Source organism: Oryctolagus cuniculus, chromosome 12, assembly GCF_964237555.1.
Source record: "Oryctolagus cuniculus chromosome 12, mOryCun1.1, whole genome shotgun sequence".
NCBI lineage: Eukaryota > Metazoa > Chordata > Mammalia > Lagomorpha > Leporidae > Oryctolagus > Oryctolagus cuniculus.
The window spans coordinates 9,361,269-9,388,873 of NC_091443.1; the positions used below are offsets into that span (position 1 = coordinate 9,361,269).

Here is a 27,605-nt window from a genome sequence, read left to right on the forward strand (position 1 = left end):
TTGTGGAGAGGGAGAAATCCTCATTTTCTTAAATCGCTACCCATTTAGTTCTGCCAGCCTTATTAAGTTAAAAATATTTTTATGGAGTGATTCATTGAGAAGTCATGTTTTAAAAGGAAAAGCTTCAAAAAGGAAAATCAATGCAATTTATCCCCTTTTTCTGCTTCAAAATCATATATTTCTAATGGCATTATATTTCTAATGGCATTTTAAATTAACTTCATAGTTGCCTTTGTCTTATTTATATTTGGAGGTTTTTGTTTCATTTTTATTCCAAGGGGTTTTCTTTCCTTCCTTGAAGCATACGTACTTTGGCTTCGTTTTGTAATATTAGAAAAATATTCATTGGGTTAGGTGTTTCCTTGGTGAAGCCCTGTGAAGACGATGCAGGACTAACGAACTTATAAAGAGTGGATGAATCCAACTCTAGAATTCATTTCTGCTAATTGAAATTAAGATAGAAGAAGATGCTCTACTAATTTTATTATAAAGATATTTATTAGCATCTGTGGGTTGTTAGAGTTCTGAAAATGTGTTTAACATTTCCCCATATTCTTTACCTTAGCTACTCTTTTTTGGACAATGATTGTTTTAATTTGTTACTGGGAAAAATTGTGCAATTTATATTTTAAAAGAAAACCTGTTACTTTTTAGCCATTAATAAATTGTTTCAAATGAGAAGTGAAAGGACAGCATAATTATAGCTAAAACTCTGCAGCTTGAATTACCCACCGTTTTATTAAAGGAGTCACAGCCATGAACCTAGCCTGAAATGGGTGTGAGCTTTTGATTTTGTTTTTGTGGAACACTTTGACTAACCTACATAATTTTTTTTTTCTGGACAGGCAGAGTGGATAGTGAGAGAGAGAGAAACAGAGAGAAAGGTCTTCCTTTTGCCGTTGGCTCACCCTCCAATGGCCGCCGCAGCCGGCGCACCGTGCTGATCCGATGGCAGGAGCCAGGTGCTTCTCCTGGTCTCCCATGGGGTGCAGGGCCCAAGCACCTGGGCCATCCTCCACTGCACTCCCTGGCCACAGCAGAGAGCTGGCCTGGAAGAGGGGCAACCGGGACTAGAACCCGGTGTGCCGGCGCCGCTAGGCGGAGGATTAGCCTAGTGAGCCGCGGCGCCGGCCATAACCTACATAATTCTATCTTTAACCAAACCCCTTTGTTGACTCTGCTTATGTCAGTTGTAAATTATTTTACCATATGAGAGACCTTCACAAAGTTAATGGAAAATGCACATTCTCTTTAATTTTTTTCTTCGTTTATTTGAGAAGCAGAAAGAAACAGACGGCCGTGTCTCGCTGACTCCGTCCCCAGATCTCCCGGCTGGGAGCTGGGACACTGTCCAGGCTTCCCCGTGGTTCACAGGAAACCACCTGTTTTGAAGCATCACTCTTTTTTTTTTTTAACTTTTATTTAGTAGATATAAATTTCCAAAGTACAGTTTATGGATTACAATGGCATTTTTCTCCCCAAAACTTCCCACCCACCCACCCACAACCCTCCCATCTCCCGCTCCCTCTCCCATTCCATTCCGTTAAGGACAGAGATCCTACATGGGGAGTAAGTGTACAGTGACTCCTGTTGTTGACTTAACAAATTGACACTCTTGTTTAAGGCGTCAGCAATCTCCCCAGGCTCTAGTCATGAGTTGCCAAGGCCATGGAAGCCCCCTGAGCGCTGAAGCATCACTCTTGCCTCCCAGGTTGCACATAAGCAGGAAGCTGGAAAAGCGAGTGGAGCCTGCCCTCAGACCCAGGCATTCTGATGTGGAATGTGGCCATCTGAACTGTTAGGTCCAACACCTGTCCTCATGTTATCAGAGATGGAGAGACAGAGATCTTCATCTGTTGGTGCACTCTCCAGATGGCTGCAACAGCCAGTCTGAAGCCGCAGGAGCCTCCATGTGGATGGCAGGGCCATTCTACTGCTTTTCCCAGGCAGGGAAATGGAGCAGCCAAGAAAGGAACTAGCAGCCATATCCACATGGGATGCTGGCATCAGATGGCGGCATTGCCCACTGTACCACAACACCACTCTCCCCCTTGCCTCCCACATTATCTTTTAATTCTATTTTCCCATGGACTTTTTGAAGTACCCATGCATTAGCATTTATGGTATATCTTATCACTTATTGGTAACAGGAACCATTCAGTGCTCTTTCCCTGTTATGTATTATTAATGCATTTTGTATTATAGTTTTGTAAATGGAGGATAATTTGAACAGGGTTTTTAGGAGACTTCATAACTGGATTTCCTTGAAATGGAGGGTGTGTGTGCTGTGTTTAAATGGCTTCTGTATGTTCTATCAAAAGCTACACTTTCAAAGGAGTTGGACAAAAATTAGACTTGACTTTGATAATGTCAACAATTAGATATTGTAGCTAGTTTAATTGTAGAAGGCGATCCTTCTCCTTAACCCTAATGACTCTGCTCTTTCATTACAGCAGTTGTTACTCTGGGCCCCTGGAAGTTGAGGGTACTTCGCACAGCATAAAGTTTTTACCTTAGAGAATGTGAAGAATGTAGTCTGATTTAATCCTCACAGAATTTTCAAACTACCTCAGTCTTCATCTCTATTGCAGTCGTCAGTTACAGTGTAAGAGAGTAAATCTCAGAACATTTTATAGTAGTCTCCTTTATCATGGTCTGCTTTGATATGAAGGAAAACTTGTAGTTGATTACCAAATGAGATTTTGCTGTTTTCTTTTTATTTGTATTTTTAGACATATGCTAATATGAATCATACCAGTAATATTTCAAATGAAGTTCAGAATTACATAATTACAGTGGATAGAAGATATATTGGATTATAAAGGATTAATTTGTGGTGATAGTGTAAGTTAAATGAGTTTATTCATGTTTCTTATGTATTGAAGGCTTACTTAGTTATCCTTTGTTATAGACGGTGGTTATTAAACTTGTGAGGTAGGTTTTCTTTCACATATGAAGATGATACAGTTTTATCCCTACTAGTAGTGCATACATATACCTGAATTCTTTGTTGGTTGTGGTAATGACTTATGCTGATACATGCACAAGAATTATTGTGGACCAGACTAAGTTTGTAGGAAAATCATAATGACAAATACTGAAGTAGAGATTCCTATGGGCCATTTTCTAAGTGCTTTACAAGTATTTAATTTAAATTTATTTTAAGGATACCATTACAAGCAATTTATCCTTTTTCATATTGTTTCCTTTTAATCAGTTAGAAACTTTTTGATGCCCATTTATTAATTTGACACAGATATTTGAGAAATTTCTGTATGTCTTGGGCTCTGCAAGATGTTATTAGCAAATTTCATATTCAATTCACAAGAATATTTTTCTAGTTTTGTAAATTGTTGATATATGCCTTTTTTAAAGATTTATTTATTTGAAAGGCAGAGTTAGAGAGACTCAGAGGCAGAGAGAACGAGAGAGGTTTTCCATCCTCCCCAGATGGCTGCAATGGCCGGAGCTGAGCCGATCCGAACCCAGGAGACAGGAGCTTCTTCTGGGTCTCCCACGAGGGTGCAGGGGCCCAAGTACTTGGGCCACCTTCTGCTGTTTTCCTAGGCTAGAGCAGAGAGCTGGATCAGAAGTGGAGCAGCTGGGTCTCCAACTGGCGCCCATAAGGGATGCCAGCACTGTAGGTGGTGGCTTTACTCACTATGCCCAGTGCTGGCCCCTGTTAAGATATACTTTTATCAACTGAGGTTTACATCTCTCTCTCTCTCTCCATATCTCCATATATATAAATATAAATACACACACACACACACACACACACACATACCCCACCCCAAGCAAACTGATGAACAGACTCTGGACTTCTTCAGCCATCTCACATGACTGACTGCATTAGGAGTTAACAGAGGCTAAACAGCTATCTGTGATCTAAGAATTTTATTTACTTTTATTTTATTTGAGAGAGCCAGCATGTACTCCTTTCCCCTGTTAAATCTCCAAATGCTCAGAATAGCCAGGGCTTGTCCTGGCCGAAGCTGGGAGTTGAGAACTTCAGTCCAGTTCTCCCAAGTGGGTAGCAGGGACCCAACTATTTCAGCAGTTGCCTACTGCTTCCCAGGGTTCCTATTAGCAGGAAGCTGGGACATGGAACAGCCATGACTTGAGACCCAGGCACTTTAATATGGGATGCAGGTATCCCAAGTGGCATCTTAACCTCTGTGCCAAATGCCCATCCCTGAAGTGGAGTTTCCTGTAGTTGTATTTCTGTTCTGTTGTGTCTTACACGCAAGCCCCCTTTTGGGATATACTTGAAAAAAGGATGGGTGCGCTGGGCTGCTCACCACTGCTGTGTTGTTTGTGGCATAGTGGCGCACATATGTTATGTGTAGAGTTAGATCTAATATATTTTCTGGGAGTACTGTATAATTTAACATATTATATCTTGTTGGTGTTTGAATCTTCGTAGCTATAAATAGAGGTAGACGTGGCACTTGTACTTTCCTACATTTTAACTCTGTGTAGCCACAGCTGTAGGAAACCCACCTACAGAGTATTGTTCTGTGTATTTAATTTCGTTATCTACTGTTTGAAACCAGTATCTTAAAATTTCCATTTAAAATTTTAATCAATTTTCAACATTTTAATTAGTTGATAAAATTTTAAAAAATATTTCTATATAGCTTTTTTGAATTTACATATTTTAGATTGCATTTAGGTATTTAAATTAATAAATATACCTCCTACACTAGGATAAGCTGTATAAAAGGCTTCATAACTGAGTTGAAGATTAGTAGTACTTCTGTGTTTAAAAATGGTATCTGAAAATGTTTACATATTACTATGAGTTTTACTACTTTATTTCCTGTATTTAATTAGATGATATTCCACAAAGAATATAACGAAAGACATAATGTTGTATCTTTTCATATTATTGATTGATACAAAAACAGGCAGCAGACTTCTTTTATAAGAATATTAGATATGTCCCAGAAACTAGGGATGGAAATCACCAGTGTAAGCAGTCATCATTATTCAGACACATGCATGTCTATATAAATTGGATTTATACTAAATAAAAGTTAGGCAGCAAAGTAAAATCATGAGGTAAGGATTTTAGCAGCTAGTGCATATGAAGCGCCTGAGATACTTTGTATCCCTGATTTTTCCTTCTTATTATTGCTGATATTCCTGTGAGTAATATTTTAAAATAGTTGTGACTTGGTGGCATTGGAGAACATCCAATCAATGGCTAATATGGTGATTCACACCACTGTACTGTTGATTAAGGATGTAAAGACATGGGGAAGGACATTCATCTGTCCTGTTAATACCTTGTGAACTGTTCCCAAATGCAACAATTGTTTTTTCACCACAGGAATACTACAGTGCCTTTCAAACAAAAATTCTTTTTTTGTTTGTTTGTTTTGTTTTGTTTTTACAGGCAGAGGTAGATAGTGAGAGAGAGAGACAGAGAGAAAGGTCTTCCTTCCAATGGTTCACCCCCAAAATGGCCACTAAGGCTGGCGCGCTGTGCTGATCCAAAGCCAGGAGCCAGGTGCTTCCTCCTGGTCTCCCATGTGGGTGCAGGGCCCAAGCACTTGGGCCATCCTCCACTGCACTCCCGGCCACAGCAGAGAGCAGGACTGGAAGAGGAGCAGCTGGGACAGAATCTGGCACCCCAACTGGGACTAGAACCTGGGGTGCCAGCGCCGCAGGCAGAGGATTAGCCAAGTGAGCCACGTCGCCGGCCTCAAACAAAAATTCTACTTGCCTTATCTTATTTGGTAAGCTTTCTCATAAACTAAAAATTGGGACTCATGTTAAATGATTTGCCCAGAGTCATGTAGTCATTTTGAGTGGTAGAAGTGAGGTTAGAACCTGTGTCTCTGATACACTCTTTCTTTGCTCACCAGTTTACTGAGTCCACTGGAGCTCTGTAACATTTCAGCATAAACAGATAAGTTTTTACACATACACTAATAAGGAGTAACATAGCAACCGTAAGAAAGTTCCTCAATAGGAACAGAAAATTAGTGTGGATAATTGTGGTAAGATTAATAGATAATATTTTTAAGCACTAAATGCAGTCTTGACTCTTCATCACTTTATTTGTATTATTGAATCCGTGTTTTTTTCCCATTTCAGTTTAGAAGTTGAGGCACATTGATAAATGAAGCAAGATGATAATTTGGGTTCTGAAGGAAGAGAAAAATCTGCCTCTTAGTTGTTCTCCTGGCTGACTTTCCAATTGCAAAGGAACCGGAAATAATATATGAAAGAAAGGAAGACAGGAAGTCAATAAGGTGCCTCTGTTGGAAAATAAAAACAGATGTAGTAAAAGGAATTGTAACAGGAACACATTATTTACAACAGCGGTTCTCAAAGTGTGGTACGATGCCCAGCAACATCAGTATTCCCTGGGAACATTGTAGAACTACAGCAGCTTTGAAGCAGCCCCTTCAGACCTTCTGGATTAGAAACTGAGAGGAGGACTGAGCAGTCTTCAATTAAGTGTCCTGAGTGCAGTTGTCAAGTAAAAGTTCCAAGTCAATATACAATCTCTTGACAGTGTTTATCTAGCTTTTAAAATATTTTTAATCCCCAAGAATATCCTCTGAAGTAACTTAAAACAGCAAATTACAAATTCGTAATAATTTAAGCTTTCTAAATGCAGTTCAAAATAGAATGCTGGTATTGGTGTGAGTTGCATGCAACTAGGGAAAACGTTTCTGACGCATTAAGCTTCGGGTCAGATCTACATGGTTATAAGAGCTTCTTTGGAAGGTCCATCTTTGAAGGAGATGGTGGCATGAGTAGGACGTGGAATCTGGTTCCTCAGGTGAGCAAACAGGAAAGCTAAGTGACTTGGCCATCTAGTGCTAGAATGATTGTCCTTAGGTTTTCTGGCAGCATCCTGTCTTCACAGAGGCTTTTGGAGCCAGTTGATTTCTCCCCATGGTACAGATGAGAAATGAATCAGACAGGGAGCGTTTTAGAGGCTTGCCTGATGTTTTACAGGGCTGCGGTGGAGCCGCAGGGGCAGGGAAACAAATAATGAGGCATCTGAGGAGGAGACAGAGCTTCCCTCCACCTCCAGCCCCTGCCTGCGCTTTAATTCCTGACACAGCCTGAAGCAGCAGGGTGGTGATTCTCAGGGTGAGGCATGCAGTCCTCGTGCCCCTCCTCCCCACGTCACTGCACCGTCACCTCACTGTCACCTCACACAGCAGTCCCGAACGCCTCTGATTTTAGCTTCACTATTCTTATTTTGCTTTGCATTTGAATATTTTTATTTATCATGCAATTATCAGTTTTCATTTATGTGGTTTTTATAAGGAACTATACATCTCTAAGTGTGGTTTTTCTGATCTTGGTGTCATATTTTTCTCCAGTAGAGATTTACATCATGGATATATAAATGAGAGTTCTTGGGGAAAAGGGTGATACATATCACTTCTGGAATACCTTTCTTGGGATTATTGACAAATACCTGCATGTCCTTTGTATTCCACATGTATCAGGAATTGAATATTTTGATACTTAGCATCATATGAAATATTCTTTTATCTCTATAAGATTTTTGATACATTGGTCAATTTTTTGACCAGTGAGATAAGGGGAGATAAAGGCACCTCCAGAGGTGATCTCGTCTCCAGGGTTCTCTAAAGGATGTGGTTGGAGAGGGAAAAGGGGTAGCAGAAGGTGTTCTAGATCCAGGGGGTAGTTTGTGTGATAATTGGGTAAAAGATGGTTTGTGAAGTTGAGACCAGCAGGTACAGCTGTAGTCTAAGTGTGAAGAATGGAAATGAGATCTGAGAAGTAAACCATATCTTCATGGATGTGTAATGCCCTTCACTTTACCCTAACGGTTTGGATAACCACTGAAAGGGCTTAGCAGAATAGCTGCCTGCGTTTCACCTGTTTCCCAAGCAATAAATGATATTAGAGATGCATGGTGATTTTTGAAAGGGATTGGAAGAGAAAAGGGTAAAAATATTGAATGCTTAGTTTTACATTTTAAGATTTTTTGCATTTTTTAATGTTATTTATCATATTCTGTACCATGTGTTCGGAATATAGTGGTAACTGGCCGTATTGCTGCCTTATTCCTAATAAGATTTGTTGGCCATTCAATTATGTGACTACAGAAATCCCTTTGCTGGGTACACTTCAGTATGAATTCTTTGCCACCACATAGTAATCATTCAACATATAAATATTATATTGCTGTTATAGCAAAAAAGTCATTTAAAGCCAGAGATGCTAGGTACTTACCATGTCTATCAGTTCTGTGTATGCCTGCAAAGAGATTTATACGTACAAATGACGTTTCGATTCTCTCACATGCTTACAATGAATTCATGTAGTGTTGTGAAACTTGGCATGTCAAACCTAACTTAAAATTAAGGAGACAGTTATCTTGTTTTTATATTTATTTTGAAGTTTTTTTGGTAGCTCATTCTGAGAGACTATTTAAGGATCTAGATTCTGCAGAAAGAAAGATATCTTTGCATAAAAAGCTCTACTTTTTACTTTATGATGATGCAAATAGTGCTATACCTGTAAAAACATTTCAGATGGCAGTATGGACTTAAATGTAAACATGCCTTACAACTTTCCAGGTTTTTGTTTGATTGGTTGACTCACCCTTCTCATACGTACCTTGATAATCGTGTATCATAAGGGTATTCTGTGAAGAATGTTACCATATGTTTAGGTATTTGATATGTGATTGTTTATTTAAAGAGTGTTTCTTGTAGTATTCATTTTAATTTTTTAGTAGTAAAACAAGAAGATAAGCCTTTCATGTTTTTAAAATGATTTCTAATACTTGGTAAATAGACTACATACTTAATTAAGCCTTCTGAAATAAAACTTAATTGCACATATTGTAATTTACCTCTTGAAATTCAGTGGAAAGCAGCTTTGTGTTTTTAGAAATTTTATTTTCACATAGCTGTCATTATTTTGTAGTAATTTCTGGGTTTGAGTTATTTCTGTAATCTGCTTTTTTTTTTTTTTTTTTTTTTTTTTTTTTTGACAGGCAGAGTGGACAGTGTGAGAGAGAGACAGAGAGAAAGGTCTTCCTTTTTGCCGTTGGTTCACCCTCCAATGGCCGCCACTGCAGCCGGCGCACCGCGCTGATCCGATGGCAGGAGCCAGGATCCAGGTGCTTTTCCTGGTCTCCCATGGGGTGCAGGGCCCAAGCACCTGGGCCATCCTCCACTGCACTCCCTGGCCATAGCAGAGAGCTGGCCTGGAAGAGGGGCAACCGGGACAGAATCCGGCGCCCTGACCGGGACTAGAACCCGGTGTGCCGGCGCCGCAAGGCGGAGGATTAGCCTATTGAGCCACGGCGCCGGCTTGTAATCTGCTTTTAAAATCTTAAAAACGTTTATGTTCTGAAAAAATAAAAACTTGGAAATAACAGCTTGTATTTATACAGGAATTTTAAAAAATCAGCTTATTTTTTATGCCACCAGTGTTTGTATAGGATCATGGCCTTAGTGTATACTTAAAATATTTTATTGCTGTTTTCCTCATATCTGTCATTGAATTAAGTTTTAAAAAATTACTCTGTTGCTTTAAGATTTAAAAAAGCTTATCAGTTGCATTCTATAAGCTGGTAGAAAAATAACATTTTAAGTGTGTGTATAAGGCCATTAGCCACATATGGCTAGTATTTTTTGAAAGGTAGTTGATACTGACTCTGAAATCCTATATGATATTTCACTTCGTAATTTAAATCAAATACCTGTAATTAGTATTCTAATATATTTGGCTATAATGATCATTTATTTATTGAATGCCTACCTTACCAGGTCATTAAGCACTGGGTTGTTGTTTTTTTGAGATACATAGGCACACAGATAGACTGACAAAGAACTCCTGTCCACGGGCTCACTCCTCGTATGCCCACAGCAGTAGGAGCTGGGCCACACTGAAGCCTCTCAAGTGTGTGGCAGGGACCCCACCACCAGAGGCATCACCTGCTGCCTCCCGGGACACACGCTCGCAGGAGCCAGCATCAGGAGCAGAGCTGCGACTCAAACCTAGGCACGCCTGCAGAGAATAAGCATCCTCACTGCTAGGCCACATGCACAGCCACGCTCTGTTTAAAGCATTCAGTAGGGCAGAGAGAGCATTGTTAAAGAGCCAGGTTTGTAGGTTGTAATTGTTAGTTAAGATAGTGTATATAAAAGCATTTTGAAAACTACTGTGTGAGGTTGTTTCTGGTTGCAAGTAACATAGGAGACTTGACCAAAACTAGTCTTTAAAATAGGGGTGTTTTTATTTTCACCTGACAGAAAAGCCAGCGGTGTGATAGAGCCAGATTCTGAAAGTGTCTGAGGGCTTTTCCTCCCCTGTGTATCTGCTGCATGCTCGTGCTGGCTTTTTCATGTTAAGTGGCCGTGGCAGCCGTAGGCCCTGCATTTGCAGAGTACAGTGTGAAACAGTGCTAACTGAACTTTCTGTGATGTACAACTGTTCTGTGTCTGCACTGTCCAACATATAACTGTTGAGCCCTTGGAATGTAGGTAGTGCAGCTGAGAAAGAGTTTGTAATCTTACTTGGTGTTAAGTAGCCGTATGTGGCTAATGGCTGCTGTCCTGTTAAGCACTGCTCTGAATATCAGACCATGTGTCCCAGAATTCCCAGGAAATGTTCCAGAATTCATTTTACTGGTTTAGATCACATGCATCCTCACATCCCACCCCCAAAATACTAATCACAGTGGGAGAGGACAGAATGTACTGATTGGCCTTTGCAAGACAGGTGTTTCACTTCTGGGACTTACTGTAAAGTCATAGGAATCCAGACAGGGAATCGCATCAGGAGAGATGTGTACCTCAGCAGAGCAGAGGGGTTCAGAAATAGACTCATACACTTATGATTATTTGACTTTTTACAAAAATGCTTTTTACAAAAATCAATGAGGAAAAAATCTTTTCAGTAACTGGTGCTGGAAAACTTGAATATCCATATAGAAAAAAATAAATTAAGTATTTTCATCATGTACAACATTTTTCTGGAGAGGTAAGGAAGGAAGAGACAAACTTGGTGTTGGTGGAGTAAGCGCCTTGAATACCGGGCTGTGGACGTGACGTTTGCCCTGTAGGCACTGGGCCTCTGCAGGTGTTGAAAGTTTAGAGACTTAAATCATTTTCACATGAATACTCTCTGGCAGCTGATAGCATTTTAAGAGAAGTTTATAGCTTTTAAATATTTTGTAATTATAATAGGTTTTTAGTAATACTGAGATTTATATGAAGAAGAAGGAGTGCTGTTAGATTTGGTTTGAATGGGAAAGGGAGTTTGAAGTGATAGTCCAGGCTGTGTTCTCAATGATAGCTTGGCATACCATACTTCAGTGGTGTGTAGAAAATTTAAAAGTGCATCATTTATAAAAAAAAATCTAGAATTGATGCCATGTTAATATTATAATTGTGCAAAATGATCTTCAGTATTGCAGCAATTTAAATAAAAATATTTTTACATAAAATTATTGTTACTGACCATGCAGAAATGGCTACAAGTTCAAATTATCATTTAAAAAGGTCTTTGTATTATAAAAAGGTTAGGAATTATTTTTAAAATTTATTTATTTGAAAGGCAGAGTTAGAGAGAGAGGGGGAGATCTTCCATCTGCTTGTTCACTCCCCAAATGTCTTCAACAGCCAGGGCTGGGCCAGGCCAAAGCCAGGAGCCAGGAGCTTCCTCCTGGTCTCCCATGTGGGTGCAGGGGCCCAAGCACCTGGACCATCCTTCACTGTTTTTCCATTGGAAGTGGAGTCACTGGGACTTGAACCAGCGTGCGTATGGGATGCTGACACTGCAGGTGGCAGCTTTTCCCGCTGCTCCACAGCACCAGTCGCAAGGTTAGGGAATCTTTACCTGGTTCTCTACTTCAGCCAACTAATAAGAAAGCTGAATCCAAAGCCAGTAAAAGGCTTTTCTCAGGTCATGTCAGTACATCATGACAACATAAGACTTAGTAATGTTCTCTGGGAGATCGTCTTTCTAGAAAGACTTTAGACCCCCAGAGGCAAAAGAATGCTAGTGTTTCTCATAGTACTCAGTAAAGATCCAGCTCAGTTTAATAATGACCTGTAGAATGGAACTGAAGGAGTGTTGTTGCTTACTTCATTTTTAACGCTTCTATAATATTCTTAATTGAAACTCCATGAAATAGTACAAAGGCTGATAGGGCCAAAAATATAAAGTGTATTTAAATGGAATGCAAGCGCAAGAATGAAGGCGATGTTATTCTGTTCGCTCTGTAAGACCAGCAGTGATGGCTTTTGTTTCCTTGTCTCCTCTTCTGTAATCTCTCTCTTTATTTTTTAAAGGATTTATTTATTTATTTGAAAGATGGAGCTGCAGAGGCAGAGAGAAAGGTCTTCCATCCGCTGGTTCACTCTCCAGATGGCTACAACGGCCAGAGCTGAGACAGTCAGGAGCCAGGAGCTTCTTCTGGGTCCCCCACGCAGGTGCAGGGGCCCAAGGACTTGGGCCATCTTCTGCTGCTTTCCCAGGCCATAGCAGAGAGCTGGATTGAAAGAGGAGCAGCTGGGACTAGAACCAGCACCCATAAAGGATGCCAGCACTGCAGGTGGTAGGTTTACCTGCTGCGCCACAGCGCTGGCCCCCACATCTACTCTTTTTTTTTTTTTTTTTTAAAGATTTATTTTATTTATTTGAAAAACAGAGATCCAGAGAGAAGTAGAGACAGAGAGGATTTCCATCCACTGGTTCACTCCTCAATGGCTGCCATGACTGGAGCTGCGCCAATCTGAAGCCAGGAGCCAGGAGCTTCTTCCGGGTCTCCCATGTGGATGCAGCGGCCCAAGGACTTGGGCCATTTTCTACTGCTATCCCAGGCCATAGCAGAGATCTGGATTGGAAGAGGAGCAGCTGGGACTAGAACCATCACCCATAATGGGATGCCGGTGCCACAGGCCAGGGCTTTAATCTGTTGCGCCACAGTGCCAGCCCTCACATATACTCTTTTTTTTTTTGACAGGCTGAGTGGACAGAGAGAGAGAGACAGAGAGAAAGGTCTTCCTTTTGCCATTGGTTCACCCTCCAATGGCTGCTGCGCCCGGCGCGCTGCGGCCGGTGCACCGCGCTGATCCAATGGCAGGAGCCAGGTACTTCTTCTGGTCTCCCATGGGGTGCAGGGCCCAAGCACTTGAGCCATCCTCCACTGCACTCCCGGGCCACAGCAGAGAGCTGGCCTGGAAGAGGGGCAACCGGGACAGAATCCGGCACCCCGACCGGGACTAGAACCCGGTGTGCCGGTGCTACAAGGCGGAGGATTAGCCTATTGAGCCGCGGCACCGGCTACATCTACTCTTAATATGTATTCCTTCAAACATTTAGAGAAGCAAACATAAAAAAGGAACCAAAAATGCAAGCTTTTGCTATTTTGTGGTTTCTGCATACCTAAAAATCTCATCAACAGCAAAACCCACACAACTTCGTGCTTTGAGTGTTAATAGAAACAGTAATTGGGGAGATAGGTGGAGTTGCTCAGTAACACAACTAAGAGTAGCAGCCAATCTGAAGACATTTTCCTTTCCTTTTGCTACTAACGGTTTTAAGATTGTAACTTTTTTTTTTTTTAAAGATTTATTTATTTATTTGAACGAGTTACACAGAGAAGGAGAGGCAGAGAGAGAGAGGGAGTCTTCCATCTGCTTGTTCACTCCCCAAATAGCCACAACAGCCAGAGCTGAGCCGATCCGAAGCCAGGAGTCAGGAGCTTCTTCCAGGTCTCCCACGCAGATGCAGGGGCCCAAGGACTTGGACCATCTTCTACTGCTTTCCCAGGCCACAGGCGAGAGCTGGATCAGAAGTGGAGCAGCTGGGACTTGAACTGGTTCCCGTATGGGATGCCAGCACTGCAGGTGGCGGCTTCAGCCACTGTGCCACAGCGCCGGCCTGGTAATGTTATTCTTTCCTTGTTCCCTTACCTAGGAAAAATGACCAGGAAACCAAAGTGACTTTAATATACTGACATCATTTCCTGCTCTTATTTGCAGGTGAGGTAATTTGCATTCAAAATACACTGTAGTAGAGCAGACTGTTTAATTACACAAGAGCTCTTCCCCCACTTTGGTTTTCCAGATAGCATTTGGTACACATTTGACCTAGTGGTTAAGATGAAATGTGAGATACCCCTGTCCCACATTGGAGGGCCTGCGTTTGAGTTCTGGCTCTGCGCCCCATTTCCCAGCTTTCTGCTGATGTGCACCCTGGGGTGCAGCAGGTGATCCCTCAAGTGGTTGCGTCCCTGCTGGTCCTTTGCCTGGCCCACACTAGCTTTGGTCTTCATGTGGGGAGTGAACCAGCAGATGGAGTCTTCTGTCTCTTTATGCCTCTAAAACAAAATAAATAAAAGCACTCATCAGTTTCTGTTCATTTGACTAAATGGCTGCTGTGTAAAAGAAAATTATACCAAGAAAGGAAGTTTTAGAGTTTTCAGGTTTCTTTTGAATACAAGGAAAGTTGTTTCCATAGGTTCTGTTGCATTTTATATTACAAAGTTCTGTTTACTGACAATATTAATACACCCAGATACAGTACTTAGAGTTACACATTCCAGAGCAAGGGAGTTATCACTTCTAGGTTTATTTTATTTATTTATTTGAGAAGCAGAGAGATAGATACAGAGTGGTAATCAGAGCTCTCATGTGCTTGTTCACTACCCAGATGCCTGCAATGGCTGCGACTGGGCCAGGCCAGAGCCAGGAACTTGGAACTCAGTCAGGCTTCCTACATAGGTGTCAGGGACCCAACTGCTTACGCCATTACCTACTACCTTTCAGGATGTTCATTTACAAAAAGCTGGAATCAGACTTGGAGCTGGGATTCAAACCTAGGCACTCAGGGAACGGGGACACCCCAGCCAGGTGTCTTAGCTGCTGAGCCAAACACCCGTCCCATTTCTAAGTTTGTGAGTTTAATCACCACCACCACCACCACCCCAATCAAACTGAAACCTTAGGAATAGGAATATCCACTGCCGCCTTCTGTTTCCAAATGATTACAGTGAGAGTTATTTAGTGCTGAGCAGAGGGGTGAAAAGGGAGAGAATAAGAGAGAGAGAGAGAGCGAAAGAGAACCCATCTCTGAGAGGTCACAGGACAACCACCAGTGTTGATTAGAACTGCAGGCCAAACGTATAATAACATAAGAAATCCAAAAACGCTAGTGCCCTAGATACCTACAAGAAATAGATTTATGTGCTGTTTGAAGAAAAACACCTTTTTTCTTAATCTTTACCATAAAAATCTTTTTTTGAGAGGGATGAGATGGGAGTTTGGCATAAGAGTTAAATTGCCGTTTGTGTTACCTGCTTCCTGTAGCAGAATGCCTGGGTTGGAATTCTGGCTCTAGTGTTGATTCCAGCTTTCTGATAATGTGCATCCTGGGAGCAGCAGGTGATGACTCAAGGACTTGAGTCCCTGCCACCCACACAGGAAACTTGGGTTGAATTCCTGACTCCTGATTGTTGGCAGATATTTGGGGAATGAACCAGTATGTGGGAGTCAGCCAGTCTCTCTCTCTCTCTGTCTCTTAACCTCTCAAGGAAATAAAATACAATCAAGTATAGAAGAAAGCAAGGCACAATATGCAAATGCAGCAAGAAGTGGCAGAAACTGACCCCAAACAGCTCAGATACGATTATTATGTAGAGTATAGATCTATTTCACTTATGTTTTAAGAAGGAAAACACAAGCTTGAAAATATCTGCAAAAACAGGAAATTACAAAGGAATTGACAAAACAGACTTTTAGGTATGAAAAAACACATAGCTCAAGTTAACTAAAAACTTAGTAGACATAATAGAAGTAGGTTTTCCATAGCTGTAGAGATTTTGTGAACTGAAAGATGGAAGACATTATTCAGGGTTCAGTACAAAGAGAAAAAGATGGAAAATACCAACAGAACTTCAGAAAGAAGAAAGACTGAGTTAAGACGTTTTAGCCTCCATTGTGATTGGCATTCCAGGAGAGTGGAGTACTTCTTTGTGGGTGGGTTACTCGAGCCATCATCTGTCTGCCAGGGTATGCATTAGCAGCTGTCATTCCAGTCCAGCACACGGATAGGGGATGCCTGTTATCCCATCCAGTGTATTTAACCACTAGGCCAAATATCTACCCCAAATCCATTTTTAAAGAACTTGACAACTGGTTCTGAAATTCAAACGGAAAAGAATGCCCTCCGAAGAGTAACAAGGTGATAGGGCCTTGTGTAGCACAGCAGGTTAAGCTGCAGCTTGCAGTGCCGGCGTCCCATATCAGAATGCTGGTTTTAGTCTTGTTGCTCCCTTTTTCATTCAGCTTCCTGTTAAAGTGCCCGGGGAGGCCATGGAACATGGCCTAAGTACCTGGACCCCTGCTATCCATGTGGGAGGCCAGGATGGAGTTCCTGGCTCCTGGCTTAGGCCTGGCCCAGCCCTGGCTGTTGTAGCTATTTGGAAGTGAATCAGTAGATAGAAGATCTCTGTCTCTCCTGTAAAGGAATACAAATGGTAAATTCGATGTTAAAATTCCAAACTCTTTTTCCCTCCTTCTCATACAAAGGCAGGAGTTAAACAACCATGCCAGACAATTGGAAAGACTCTTCTCCGTGCATAAAATTAGCCAAAGGCTTAATATTAATTTTGTGTAGAATAATTGATCTGTTAATAGGAAAAAGACAACTCAGTAAATGACAAAATACTTGAACAGGTACAATTCATATGAAATGTGCTTAATTTCATTTATAATCAGTGAAATGCTGATTAAATACTTTGCATAGGAATCTACATTGATACGACTGCTTAAAAAAATGAGTTTGGCATTTTGCTGTAACTGAAGAACCACATTAAAAATATTTATTTATTTGAAAGGGTGAGTTAAAGGAGGGGAGAGGGAAAGGGATAGATCTCTCTTTGATCTGCTAGTTCGCTTCCTGAATGGCTGCAGTGGCTGGTGCTGGGCCAGGCTGAAACCAAGAACTTAGAACTTCATCCAAGTCTCCCATTCGGGTGGCAGGGACTCAAGTTCTTTGGGCCATCTTCTGGTTTCCTAGGCAGGGAACTGGATCGGAAGTAGAGCAGACAGGAGTCAAACTGGCACTCATGTGGGGTGCTGGTGTCTCATAAAGAGGCTTAAGGCGAGCCGAGCCGCAGTGCTGGCCCCTGGGGCTGTGTTATGGGCAGACCACTCAGGCTGCCTCAGAGCACCACGTGCAGGTTTGCACCAGACTGCGCAGTGCTCACAGTGCTGTTGTCATGACGCTCTGAAGCAGCTCAGGGTCTAATGGCAGTAAAGTGGATCAGTGCTTTTCAAACAAATGTATCAAATTCATTACAGCAAATAAGCTATAACTGTGTAACCCTGTGGATAGATAATTCTCATACATAATGAGATAAGGCATAATAATATATTGTGTATGGTTCCATTTACATGACATTCAAAAATAGGCAAGCTAGGGTATGTGTCTACTTGGTAAACTACTAAAAAATTGTGTTTCAAAATGAGAAATTATTAAAATAAAGGAAAAAACTTTTTCATTTTTAAAATATTCTGATAGTCTAGCTCCACTTGGAACTTACGGCATACTATTCCTTTATTTTATGAATATTCACTTATGTCTTAATGCTAGATGTACTAATTATCCATTCAGCTAGTATTTACAAAGCTCACCTGCTGCACAGAAAGAAGATTTAAGGTGGGTGGTTAAATAGTGGATTGATTTAATTGACTAGCTTCTCTTACATTTAAAAACTATACTTTTTTTTTTTTTTTTTTTTTTGACAGAGTTAGAGAGAGACAGAAAGAAAGGTCTTCCTTTTCCGTTGGTTCACCCCCCAAATGGCTGCTACGGCTGGCTCACTGCGCTGATCCAAAGCCAGGAGCCAGGTGCTTCTCCTGGTCTCCCATGTGGGTGCAGGGCCCAAGCACTTGGGCCATCCTCCACTGCCTTCCCAGGCCACAGCAGAGAGCTGGCCTGGAAGAGGAACAACCGGGACAGAATCTGGCGCCCCGACCGGGACTAGAACCCGGTGTGCCGGCGCCGCAGGCGGAGGACATGCTTGTTACTCTGTTCATTTGGAATGGGTTTTGATAGTTGCCGCTATAAAGCTGAGCATATATTAAAACTTTTTCAATTCTTAGTAGGCAGTAATTAAAACCGCATGTTTACCGTCTATGGGCTAAGTGAACACCCAGGTAGTATAGACTCTTGAATCAAAAATTTAATAGCATATCTCGATTCCAGGAAATGTAAGTCCCTTGGGATATTTATCAGTTCTTGTTTGAGATTCCACATGGCTAAAATATTATGTAAACATAGTGAAAAACATTCTGCTTTATTAACTCTTTAAATGCAAAACTTGTAGTAATAGATCTATGTGTGTGAATGTATATGAGGGTACTTCAAAAAGTTTATGGGAAAAGAAGAATAAAAAGATTTTAGAAGGTGCTGTTGTGGTGCAGCAGGGTTAAGCTATTGCTTGCAATGTTGGCATCTCATATCCCACTGCCAGCTACACCACTTCAGTCCAGCTCCTTGCAAGTGCTACTGGGAAGGCAGTAGGAGATGGTCCAAGTACTGGGGTCTCTGCCACCCACATGGAAGACTCAGATGCAGTTCCAGGCTCCTGGCCTTGCCAACACCAACCCCTATCGTTGAGACCATTTGGAGAGTGAACCAGTGGATGAAAGATCTCTGCCTCCCTCCCTCCCTTCCCCTCTCCCTTTCTGCCCCCCAGCCTTTCAAATAAATAAATAATAAACTTTTTAAAAATATGTTTTGGTACAAAAAATATTTGAAATCCATGGATTTTTTTAATTGTATACATTTTCATGAACTTTTTGCAGATGTGTCTTATGTGTGGATTTCTTTGTTTTTTCATCAGAATTTTTAAGATTTATGTGAAAGGCAGAGTTACAGAGAGAGAAGGAGGGAGGGGATCTTCCATCCTCTGGTTCACTCCCCAAATGGCCGCAGCAGTTGGAGCTGGGCCAGGCCAAGGCTAGGGACCAGGAACTTCTAGGTTTCCCACGTGGGTGCTGGGGCACAAGTCGTTTGCCTATCTTCCGCTTCTTTCCCAGGCGCATTAGCAGGGAGCTGGATCAGGAATGAAGCCGCTGGCATGTGAACCAGTGCTCATATAGGCAGATGCCGCTACCTACTATGCCACAGTGCCAGCCCCAAAATAAACATCTTTTAACTGCCATTTTCCACAGATTTTTTGAAGTCTACTTGTATGTGCATATAATTGTACATAAACAATATATTTTTATTGTATATTATATTATAAACATATATATGTTTTAAATATATGTTTAATGATGCATATAAGCTAAATGAAGCCCAGTTTTATTTGGCTACCCCTGCCTAGTTAATAATCCATTTTGAATGTGTTAAATTTATTATATAAAAGAAAACCTGGATATACTTGAAGAAAAGTCTAAACAGCATTGTTTGTTCTCCTCAAGTCTTTTCCTTTCTTTCCTCTCTTCCCATTCTTTCCATCTCCATTTCACCAAGAAATTCAGCAGGCAGACTAGAAAACCAGACGTTAGGTGTACAGGGTCTTCCAAGCAATAGCATATCCTCCGAATTCTGTACCTGCTTCCTTGAAGTGGAAATGTGAGGTTGCTAGGACTCTGTAGGTACAATACTAGAACACATGACTTTAAAGATCTTCGTTAGAGCAAGTACATTATTTGAATTGGTTATCTTTAGCCAAAAATAGTGTAAATAATTGTCCCCTAAGGGTTGGGACTCGCTCTGGATTCTGGTTTGTGGAAAGACTAGCCAGACTTACTTTGAGAATTATATGACATTGTTAATACTAATTTGTGTGGCCTAAGAGAATTACAGTTTTTTTTTTTTCTTCATTAAGATTGTTTCACTATAAGAGACAGAAACCCTTAAATTTAAAGCAGCTCAAGTTAAAGGAAGGATTTATTGGAAGGATGCAAGCAAGTGGCACCCAGACAGGAAGGAATACTTGGCTTCCTGAAGGCCTGGCTCTATCGACTGTGTCCCACGGGCTCCAGGTCTTCTCATCTTTGCCTCCAAAGCTGGTTTGCAAGGTGACTCTGGAGGCACAACTGATGGTCTTCATGTAGAAATAAATTGAATGAGTTATAACTAAAGGGTGCTGAAATGAGTTTGTAGATAGAAACAAACTGATTAATGCCCACAGGCAGGAAATAATTTCTACAAACAAGAATTATTTGTAGCTGCAGTGAACATACTACAAGTTAACTGATGTCCACCTCTGTTAAGTTGTCAGGAAACAAAGGTGTATATAAAATAAATGGAGGTTCTGGTCAGGATACCCACTAAATCCTAGTGTTTTGCTTTTTGCTTAAATTGATATGGAAATTTGAAACTCAAGAGTGTACTTGTACATGTATTGAAGTATCACATTGCACCTCATTATTATATTCAGTTATGTGTCAATTAAAAATAAAAAATATAAAGTAATTTAAAAAAAATAGCCTTCCTAATGTGTTTTGGATTGATATATAGGAGGTTTTAAGCTCCTCTTCATTTAGGTGAAAGTGGTTTAATTAATGCCCAAAACCAAAATTCTGTCTTAGTTTTGAGTTTAATTTGGGCATTTCCAGCTCGGAAAGAGTGTGGATGTGATCTAGGGATGCCTCTTCTCTCAGAATGTTAACAGATAGAACATTCCTCCCCCCCTCCCCCCCCAGCCCCGGTCAGTTCCACTTCAGATCAGTAGCTTCAGATAGAAGGGAATCCAGCTTCAGGAAATTGTAGGGTTTGTTGTTTTACAGTTAACACTCTGAATGCTGTGATGTTAATAACATTTAATTCCTGAATTGTTGGAATTAAGCCTTAATCTAATTTCTTGCATATGAGTACGGAAAGGTCACAACTTTTCTGCCATTTTTAAAATGCCTGATGTCACCATGAGTGAATACAGATAATTAGATGATCATTTTCAAAAGCTTTAAATTTTTTAAACACATTTTTCTTTTAAAAACCAATACTTACCTCAATACTGAGTCTTGTCAGGGGTTCCTGGAAATCTTTTTTTTTTTTCCCCTAAGTATAGATCTGCTGTCTATAATAAGTCAGGGACAGTTTCACAACTTATAACTGATAACAGATAATTTTCAAAAACTATAAAATCATGATTCTCAGACACATGTAAAATGTGAGTCAAAGGCTTTAGCTCATTAATTACTAAGGGAACCTGCAAAAATATTACAGCTGGTTAGCGCAGAAATCAACTAAAAGGGACGCATCACTGAAATTTGAAATTGTCTTGCCAGAATTGAGTTTCTCTTTATGCTTGCCAGAACAGTACTGAAAAAGTGTTTGTCACATTACAAGAAATAAAGTGTTTCTTGTACAAGAAATAAAGTGTTTGTCACATTACAAGAAATAAAGAAGTTCTGTTTACTTTAGAATGGAGTACGATGATAATCAGCAGTCGCCAGAGAGTGTGGGAAACTAGTAATCCTGGTGCATTTTTTTTTTCCACTTACAAGCAGATTCCTCATAGTGGTGACCTTTTCAGACTGTGTTCTTCATTGAGCAGGTGTTTTTATTATGGCTGACTTGAAGCATGTGAGAAAACTGAAGCTGCCTGTTTCTTGTGTGCCCCACCCGGCTTTGTTAATGGTTTGCAGCATTCCACTTTCTAGTACCAGTGACATAAGAGAAACTTTCACTGTTCTGCTATTTGGTAATGATAAAGAGGACAGAAAAAGTCTTTTATGGTAGTTGGGTTCCTGTAACAACTCTTCATGTTTTGGTGATAAGGAGACAAAAGTTGGCTGTCAAATAGAGGCACATTAGCGGTTATCTGCAGGCTGATACAGCCTCTTAGGTCCCTCCCAGTGACAGGAGCTGTGTCTGAAGTGAAGGTTTGCAGGACTGGAGATAGCAGAATACTCTCCTTTCTCATAGTCCAACCAGGGGTAACCTTACTCACTCTCTCTCTCTCTCTCTCTCTCTCTCTCTCTCTCTCTTTTTTTTTAAAGATTTATTTATTTATTTGAAAGTCAGAGAGGCAGAGGTAGAGAGAGAAGGAGAAAGGTTTTCCATCTGATGGTTCACTCCCTAGATGGCCACAACTGCTGGAGCTGCACCTATCTGAAGCCAAGAGTCAGGAGCTTCTTCCAGGTCTCCCACGCTGGTGCAGGGGCCAAGGACTCAGGCCATCCTCCACTGCTTTCATAGGCCATAGCAGTGAGCTGGATCAGAAGTGGAGTGGCTGGGACTCGAACCGGAGCCCATATAGGATGCTGACACTGCAGGCAGTGGCTTTACCCACTACACCATAGTGCCGGCCCCTAACCTTACTCTTGTATAGTAAAAGTTTCATAGAATTATTGAACAAAAACTATATTCTATTTCCTCTGTAGATTAAAAAACAAAAAGATACATCCTTGGTGACTGCTATTCACGGAAAGTTTAGCGATAAGCATTTCAGTATTCCAAGAGCAGTTAACTAGCCTTTAAGATGCATAAAAATTAGGGGGAAGTACCCAGAGATTTAGGGCTAGAATAAATCTACAGCTTTATTGTAAGATTTGTGTGTAGGTACCTATTAAATTGTTGTTCCAGGGCTGTGTAGGTTCTAAGAGTGCACTGTGTTCCAGTATTCTGAGTGTTAACATTTTCACTGCTGATAGCAACTTGCAGAGATTTGGCAAGTAGAACTTGCTACCTTGGATAGGGGAGGGTAAATGTCTATCCTGTAATGTTCTGAATAATGGAACCTTTTATGGCTATGAACACATAAATGCCCACCAGATTAGCTTAGTGCGGGGGGTAGGTGTGGGGAAACAGGCGTAATGTTTGCTGTATGCTCAGGTTTAGTGTTTGTGTCATCGTGGGAGCTTCAAGCATTTTGTATGCACTTCCTAGTACATGCCAAGTGATTTGAGAATCTGATGCACTTAGATTAATGAATGTTTATGATTCCTTAAGCATGCAAAATAAAAAAATTAAATTTTAAAAATAATGTGACTTTAGAGTTACTATGAAAAAATTTTCAAATCTTAACATATTGTTCACGTCCTACTTTCTCTGTGAGAAAAAAGGGGTAAAATAAATATCTACAGTCATTGCAAATCATGTTTTATATTATGAAATAATGAAAAGCATACATTAAATCTAATTCAAGTAATCATTTATTGATTATCTTAGGACCAGTTTTTAAATCAAATTTTGCTTCCTTTGTTAGGTAGACTGACTTGGAAACTAGGAACTTCTAATAAACAAATCTCAAAGCTGGTTATGTTGTGCATTTCACTAACTCTTACTTAAAGTAACATTCATTAAGAATAAAAAAAATTTTAGACATTTTGAAGGTTTATGAGTGTTACATAAATCTTTGAGCCCTTGATTTTTAATTCTTTTGAATACTATTAGACAAACTATTTTGTGATGACTTTAAGTTAAAATATTAAATGTCAGTAAACTAACTGTTCCCTATATTTTTTACTCTGAAGTAAGGTGGGGAAGATCAACATGGTCCAGGAGATATTTTAATGATACTCAACAAAATTCTCTAGAAATTCGATTCAGTTGAATAAAGCAAACCAAGAAGGGGCTCTGTAGAAAGAGTTAGCAAAGAAGGAGGTAATTCATCTGAAAAACTTATTATCAATATGTTCATTCCTCATAGGAGTCATTACTGACATATGTAAAAAATACTAAATTTGAGCTTTTGTATTTCAAAATTATGTAGGAAAGTGATTATATTCAAGAACAATTGAGGAATGAAAATATTGGGATTTTTATTCTAATTTCTGGTGAGTAGGATAAATTCTCACAGGCAGAAAGTAATGTCAATATATAAAGTTACTCAAATGTTAAATCTTGCTTATATCTAACATGTTATTTGAAGAGTCAGTACATTTGTGATGATTTAAAAACTTTCAGTGGCTCTTGTTTAATTCAGTTCATTCAGTCTGTGCTCTCTTAATAAATTTTACAAAAAACACTCATGGCAAGTTAGTATTATTTGTATGTGAATTTTCCAATTGTATTTCAGACTTTAAGAAAGAAAGGCCTTAATGGTTGTGAGAGCCCTGATGCTGACGATTACTTTGAGCACAGTCCACTCTCGGAGGACAGATTCAGCAAACTAAATGAAGATAGTGATTTTATTTTCAAACGTGGCCCTGTAAGTACTTCTACTTTACCTCTACTTTTTATTTGTTGATCCTTTTTGTTAACTTCATTATTTAGGCTCTGAACAAGAAGGAACACAGAGGGTGCGACAGCCCAGACCCTGATACTTCATATGTGCTAACTCCACATACAGAAGAAAAATATAAAAAAATTAATGAGGAATTTGATAATATGATGCGGAATCATAAAATCGCAGTGAGTACTAAGAGTATGGTTTGTGCTTTTATCTGTGCATGAAGAAATTAGCTACACATTTATTTTTAGAATGGATGATGACCATAAGTAGAATGGAAAAGTATTTTTTCTTTTATAGAATTTTAAAATAAAACTGCTGAAATCTTATAATTGTGCATATTCATTATCTTCAACGTAGAAGTGAAGAGAAAACATCTTAGTCCAGGTTCTGCTTCTTATTACTCCATGCACTTTGCATACATCATGAATTCTTTTTGTCTTTCTCTGTAAAATGAGGATTTGGTTCATGCAGTTTTTAAGGTCCCTTCCAGCTCTAAAATTCCATGATTTTTTGTACAGAATATATGAGACTTCCACGAAACTCTCTCTCGTAACTTAAAAAAGGTTATTATATGTGTTCAAATAGATCTTCAGAATGTAAATTGTGAAGTAATTGGATTTGTTACAGAATATGGTGTTTTCTAAATTATTTTAATTATTGTATATGGTTGCTGTAATAGTAGTAATTTAAGTTTACTTCTGTTTGTCTCTTTGTAAATTTTCCGGAATCATTTGGTAGTGGTACCTTCAAATTCATATGCTTTGCTTATGCTACAGGTACTGAGAAAGAGCTTAATCTTAAATTAGAGAAGCAATGTTGTTAAACTGGTTGCTAAACAGTTACTTTAACCAGACATTTAAATATAGTGAAAAATTTCCTCGCTGAGCTCATACTTGTGAACTTGAGAATTCTCATTGGAAGTTCCATTTTGCAAAAGTTATTTAAGACTGAAATTCTGGATTTAATTTCCTTATTTTGTATATGTTAATGTAGCCTTCATGGAACAAATTACTTTAATATCAAAGCTAATTCCCTTAAAACTGTACCCTAAAGTATGTGTCATAGATCATTTCTTCAAAACAGTTCTATATTATAAGATGAAGCGGTTCACAGAAAATAGCTTTGAGGAGGTCCTTTTGGACTGCTACCATTATTGTTCTTAAAAACAAAAGAGCATCAAACAGAATCAATCCTTTCTGTGTCTTCACTGGGATGTTGTTGATGTTGCAGTTAATGTCAAGCTGAAAAATATTATGCAAATAAATTGTTCTACTTTTAGAAAAAAAAGATCCTATATCCATTATTTTATGTTTGTTGATGACTCATCATGATTTTTCTACCTGAAATAAACTGTTAAATAGAATGCATAAACTATATCTTTCTAACTTTGAATTAGCAGTGTTACCTTATTTTGGAAATCACTGTTTTAAAATGAGGGCAGGAAGGTTTTTGTTCTTCCACTTTAAATGATAAAGAGGACTGTTAGTTATCATTGTTAAAACTATATTGTAAATGGTCTGTGTAGTAAATGCAAGAGGAAAACAAAGTATTCCTTTAAAAGCGGGTATGGGATATTTTGGAGGGAAGGAAGATAACATTTAATAATTTAATTTACTCTATAAAATTTAAGGAAGTTACTAAAAATTCATTATTAGCTTGTAGGCAGTTAATTTTGTTGTATAGATTTTCTTTGCAGTTTCATTACACTGTGATTGTATACTTAGTGTATTTGTTTTCCTTTAGCTTTGTCCATTAAGAATATCCTCAGTTAAATCAAACTGGAGACTTATTTATAATGCCCCAAATTTGACTTATTAAGCTAATAGTAAATGTGTATTCTTTTTCTCTTTTATTATGTTTTTGATTTCCCTGTAGAAATATAATGTTACTAAACTTGTTTATATTGAAGTGCTAATTTATGCTTACTTGATAACAATGATACATTTTGTAGTGTATATGTATTTATAAAAATTTGAAATTCAGAGTTTCAGTATCAAACATATTCATGTTCAAATATAATTTTAAAGAAACACAGCTTGAACTTGAAGATTGATATAGTAACAACTTACCCTGTACTGTACTTTTAATTTTACCTTGTGAAATTAAAAGTTTATAAGTTACTTAATGTAGGTGAAAAGGAAGCTAACAGTTTTCTCCTTTTTGTTTTTTGTTTACAGCCTGGTTTGCCACCTCAGAACTTCTCAATGTCTGTCACAGTCCCCGTGACCAGCCCTAGTGCTTTGCCCTACAGTAACCCAGGGAATTCACTTGTGTCCCCATCTTTGGCAGCCAGCTCAACTTTAGCAGATTCGAGCATGCTCTCTCCACCTCAAGCTACGTTACATAGAAATGTGTCCCCTGGAGCTCCTCAGAGACCGCCAAGTACTGGTAATGCAGGTGTGTAGTGATGTTTGTTTGCTGATTCCTCAACAAAAAGGGTGAGAAACTAATTGCTAATTTAGCAATTTCTTATTCTGCTAGTCTTAATTTTGTTGCTTTGATGAATAAGAGTCACTGCTGTGTGACTAACTGCATTTTAAGATTTTTTTTTAAATTTGTACATCTGGCATAGTGTCAGCCAAGGTGGACAATGTGGAGAACCTATTATTCATAAGCTCTCCTTGTCATAAGAAAGCCACACTTTGACAAGGAGAAAATTTAATTAGAATGTTATAAACAAAGAAAAAGTTGAGTGTGGGCCATTTATGTTAGGACAGAGATAGACTTACCTGCTTAGAGTTAAACTATGTTGTTGTTTTTCTTTTCCATTTTTTCTTTCCTGAATTAATTAATTCAGCAAACATTTGGCAGTGCATTTATGGCTTTAGTCAGTGTAATGTAATGTCTCCTTTCCCTCGAGTCCAAGATTTTTTTTTTTAAGATTAATTTGTTTATTTGAGAGACAGAGTTACAGACAGAGGGAGAGACAGAAAGAGAGGTCTTCCATCCACTGATTCACTCCACAGATGGCTGCAGTGGCCAGAGCTGAATCAGTCAGAAGCCAGGAGCCAAGAGCTTCTTTTGGGTCTCCCACCTGAATGCAGGAGCCAAAGCACTTGGGCCATCTTTCACTGCTTTCCCAGGCCATTAACAGGAAGCTGGATCGAAAATAGAGCGGCTGGGACTCAAACCGGCGCTCATATGGGAAGCCAGTGCAACAGGCAGAGGCTTAACCTACAGCACCAGCCTCTAGTCCAGGATTTAATGGTACTGCATGCATGCTGTCTCCATTTTTATCATTAAATACATTTTAATGCCAACCTCAGTCTGATTTTTTTTTTAAGATTTATTTATTTGAAAGAGGGAGAGCCAGAGATCCTCAGTCCGGTGGTTCATGCCCGAGATGGCCACAATATCTGGGGATGGGCCAGGACAAAGCCAGGAGCCAGGATCTTTATCCCAGTCTCCCACGAGGCTGGCTAGGGCTCAAGTACTTGGGCCA

At 39.6% G+C, this 27,605-nt stretch overlaps 1 protein-coding gene and 1 long non-coding RNA gene across 16 annotated transcripts in view; both read left to right on the forward strand.

Moving 5' to 3' along the window:
• The window catches only part of MEF2A (myocyte enhancer factor 2A), a 151,946-nt gene that overhangs the window by 82,960 nt on the left and 41,381 nt on the right, over positions 1 to 27,605 (forward strand). For 10 of the 15 annotated variants that reach the window (XM_051822954.2, XM_070053507.1, XM_070053508.1 and 7 more), the window contains 2 exons: positions 24,205 to 24,342; positions 26,341 to 26,560. In XM_051822954.2, coding sequence (XP_051678914.2) covers positions 24,205 to 24,342; positions 26,341 to 26,560 — 358 coding nt within the window. Of the gene's footprint in view, positions 1 to 24,007; positions 24,140 to 24,204; positions 24,343 to 26,340; positions 26,561 to 27,605 lie in introns of all 15 variants that reach the window. The other 5 variants (XM_051822957.2, XM_070053509.1, XM_051822959.2 and 2 more) reach the window with 1 other exon arrangement.
• On the forward strand, positions 1,500 to 7,928 carry LOC138844596 (uncharacterized). Its single transcript, XR_011380555.1, has 2 exons — positions 1,500 to 2,844; positions 6,106 to 7,928. It is a non-coding gene; the product is annotated as an uncharacterized lncRNA (long non-coding RNA).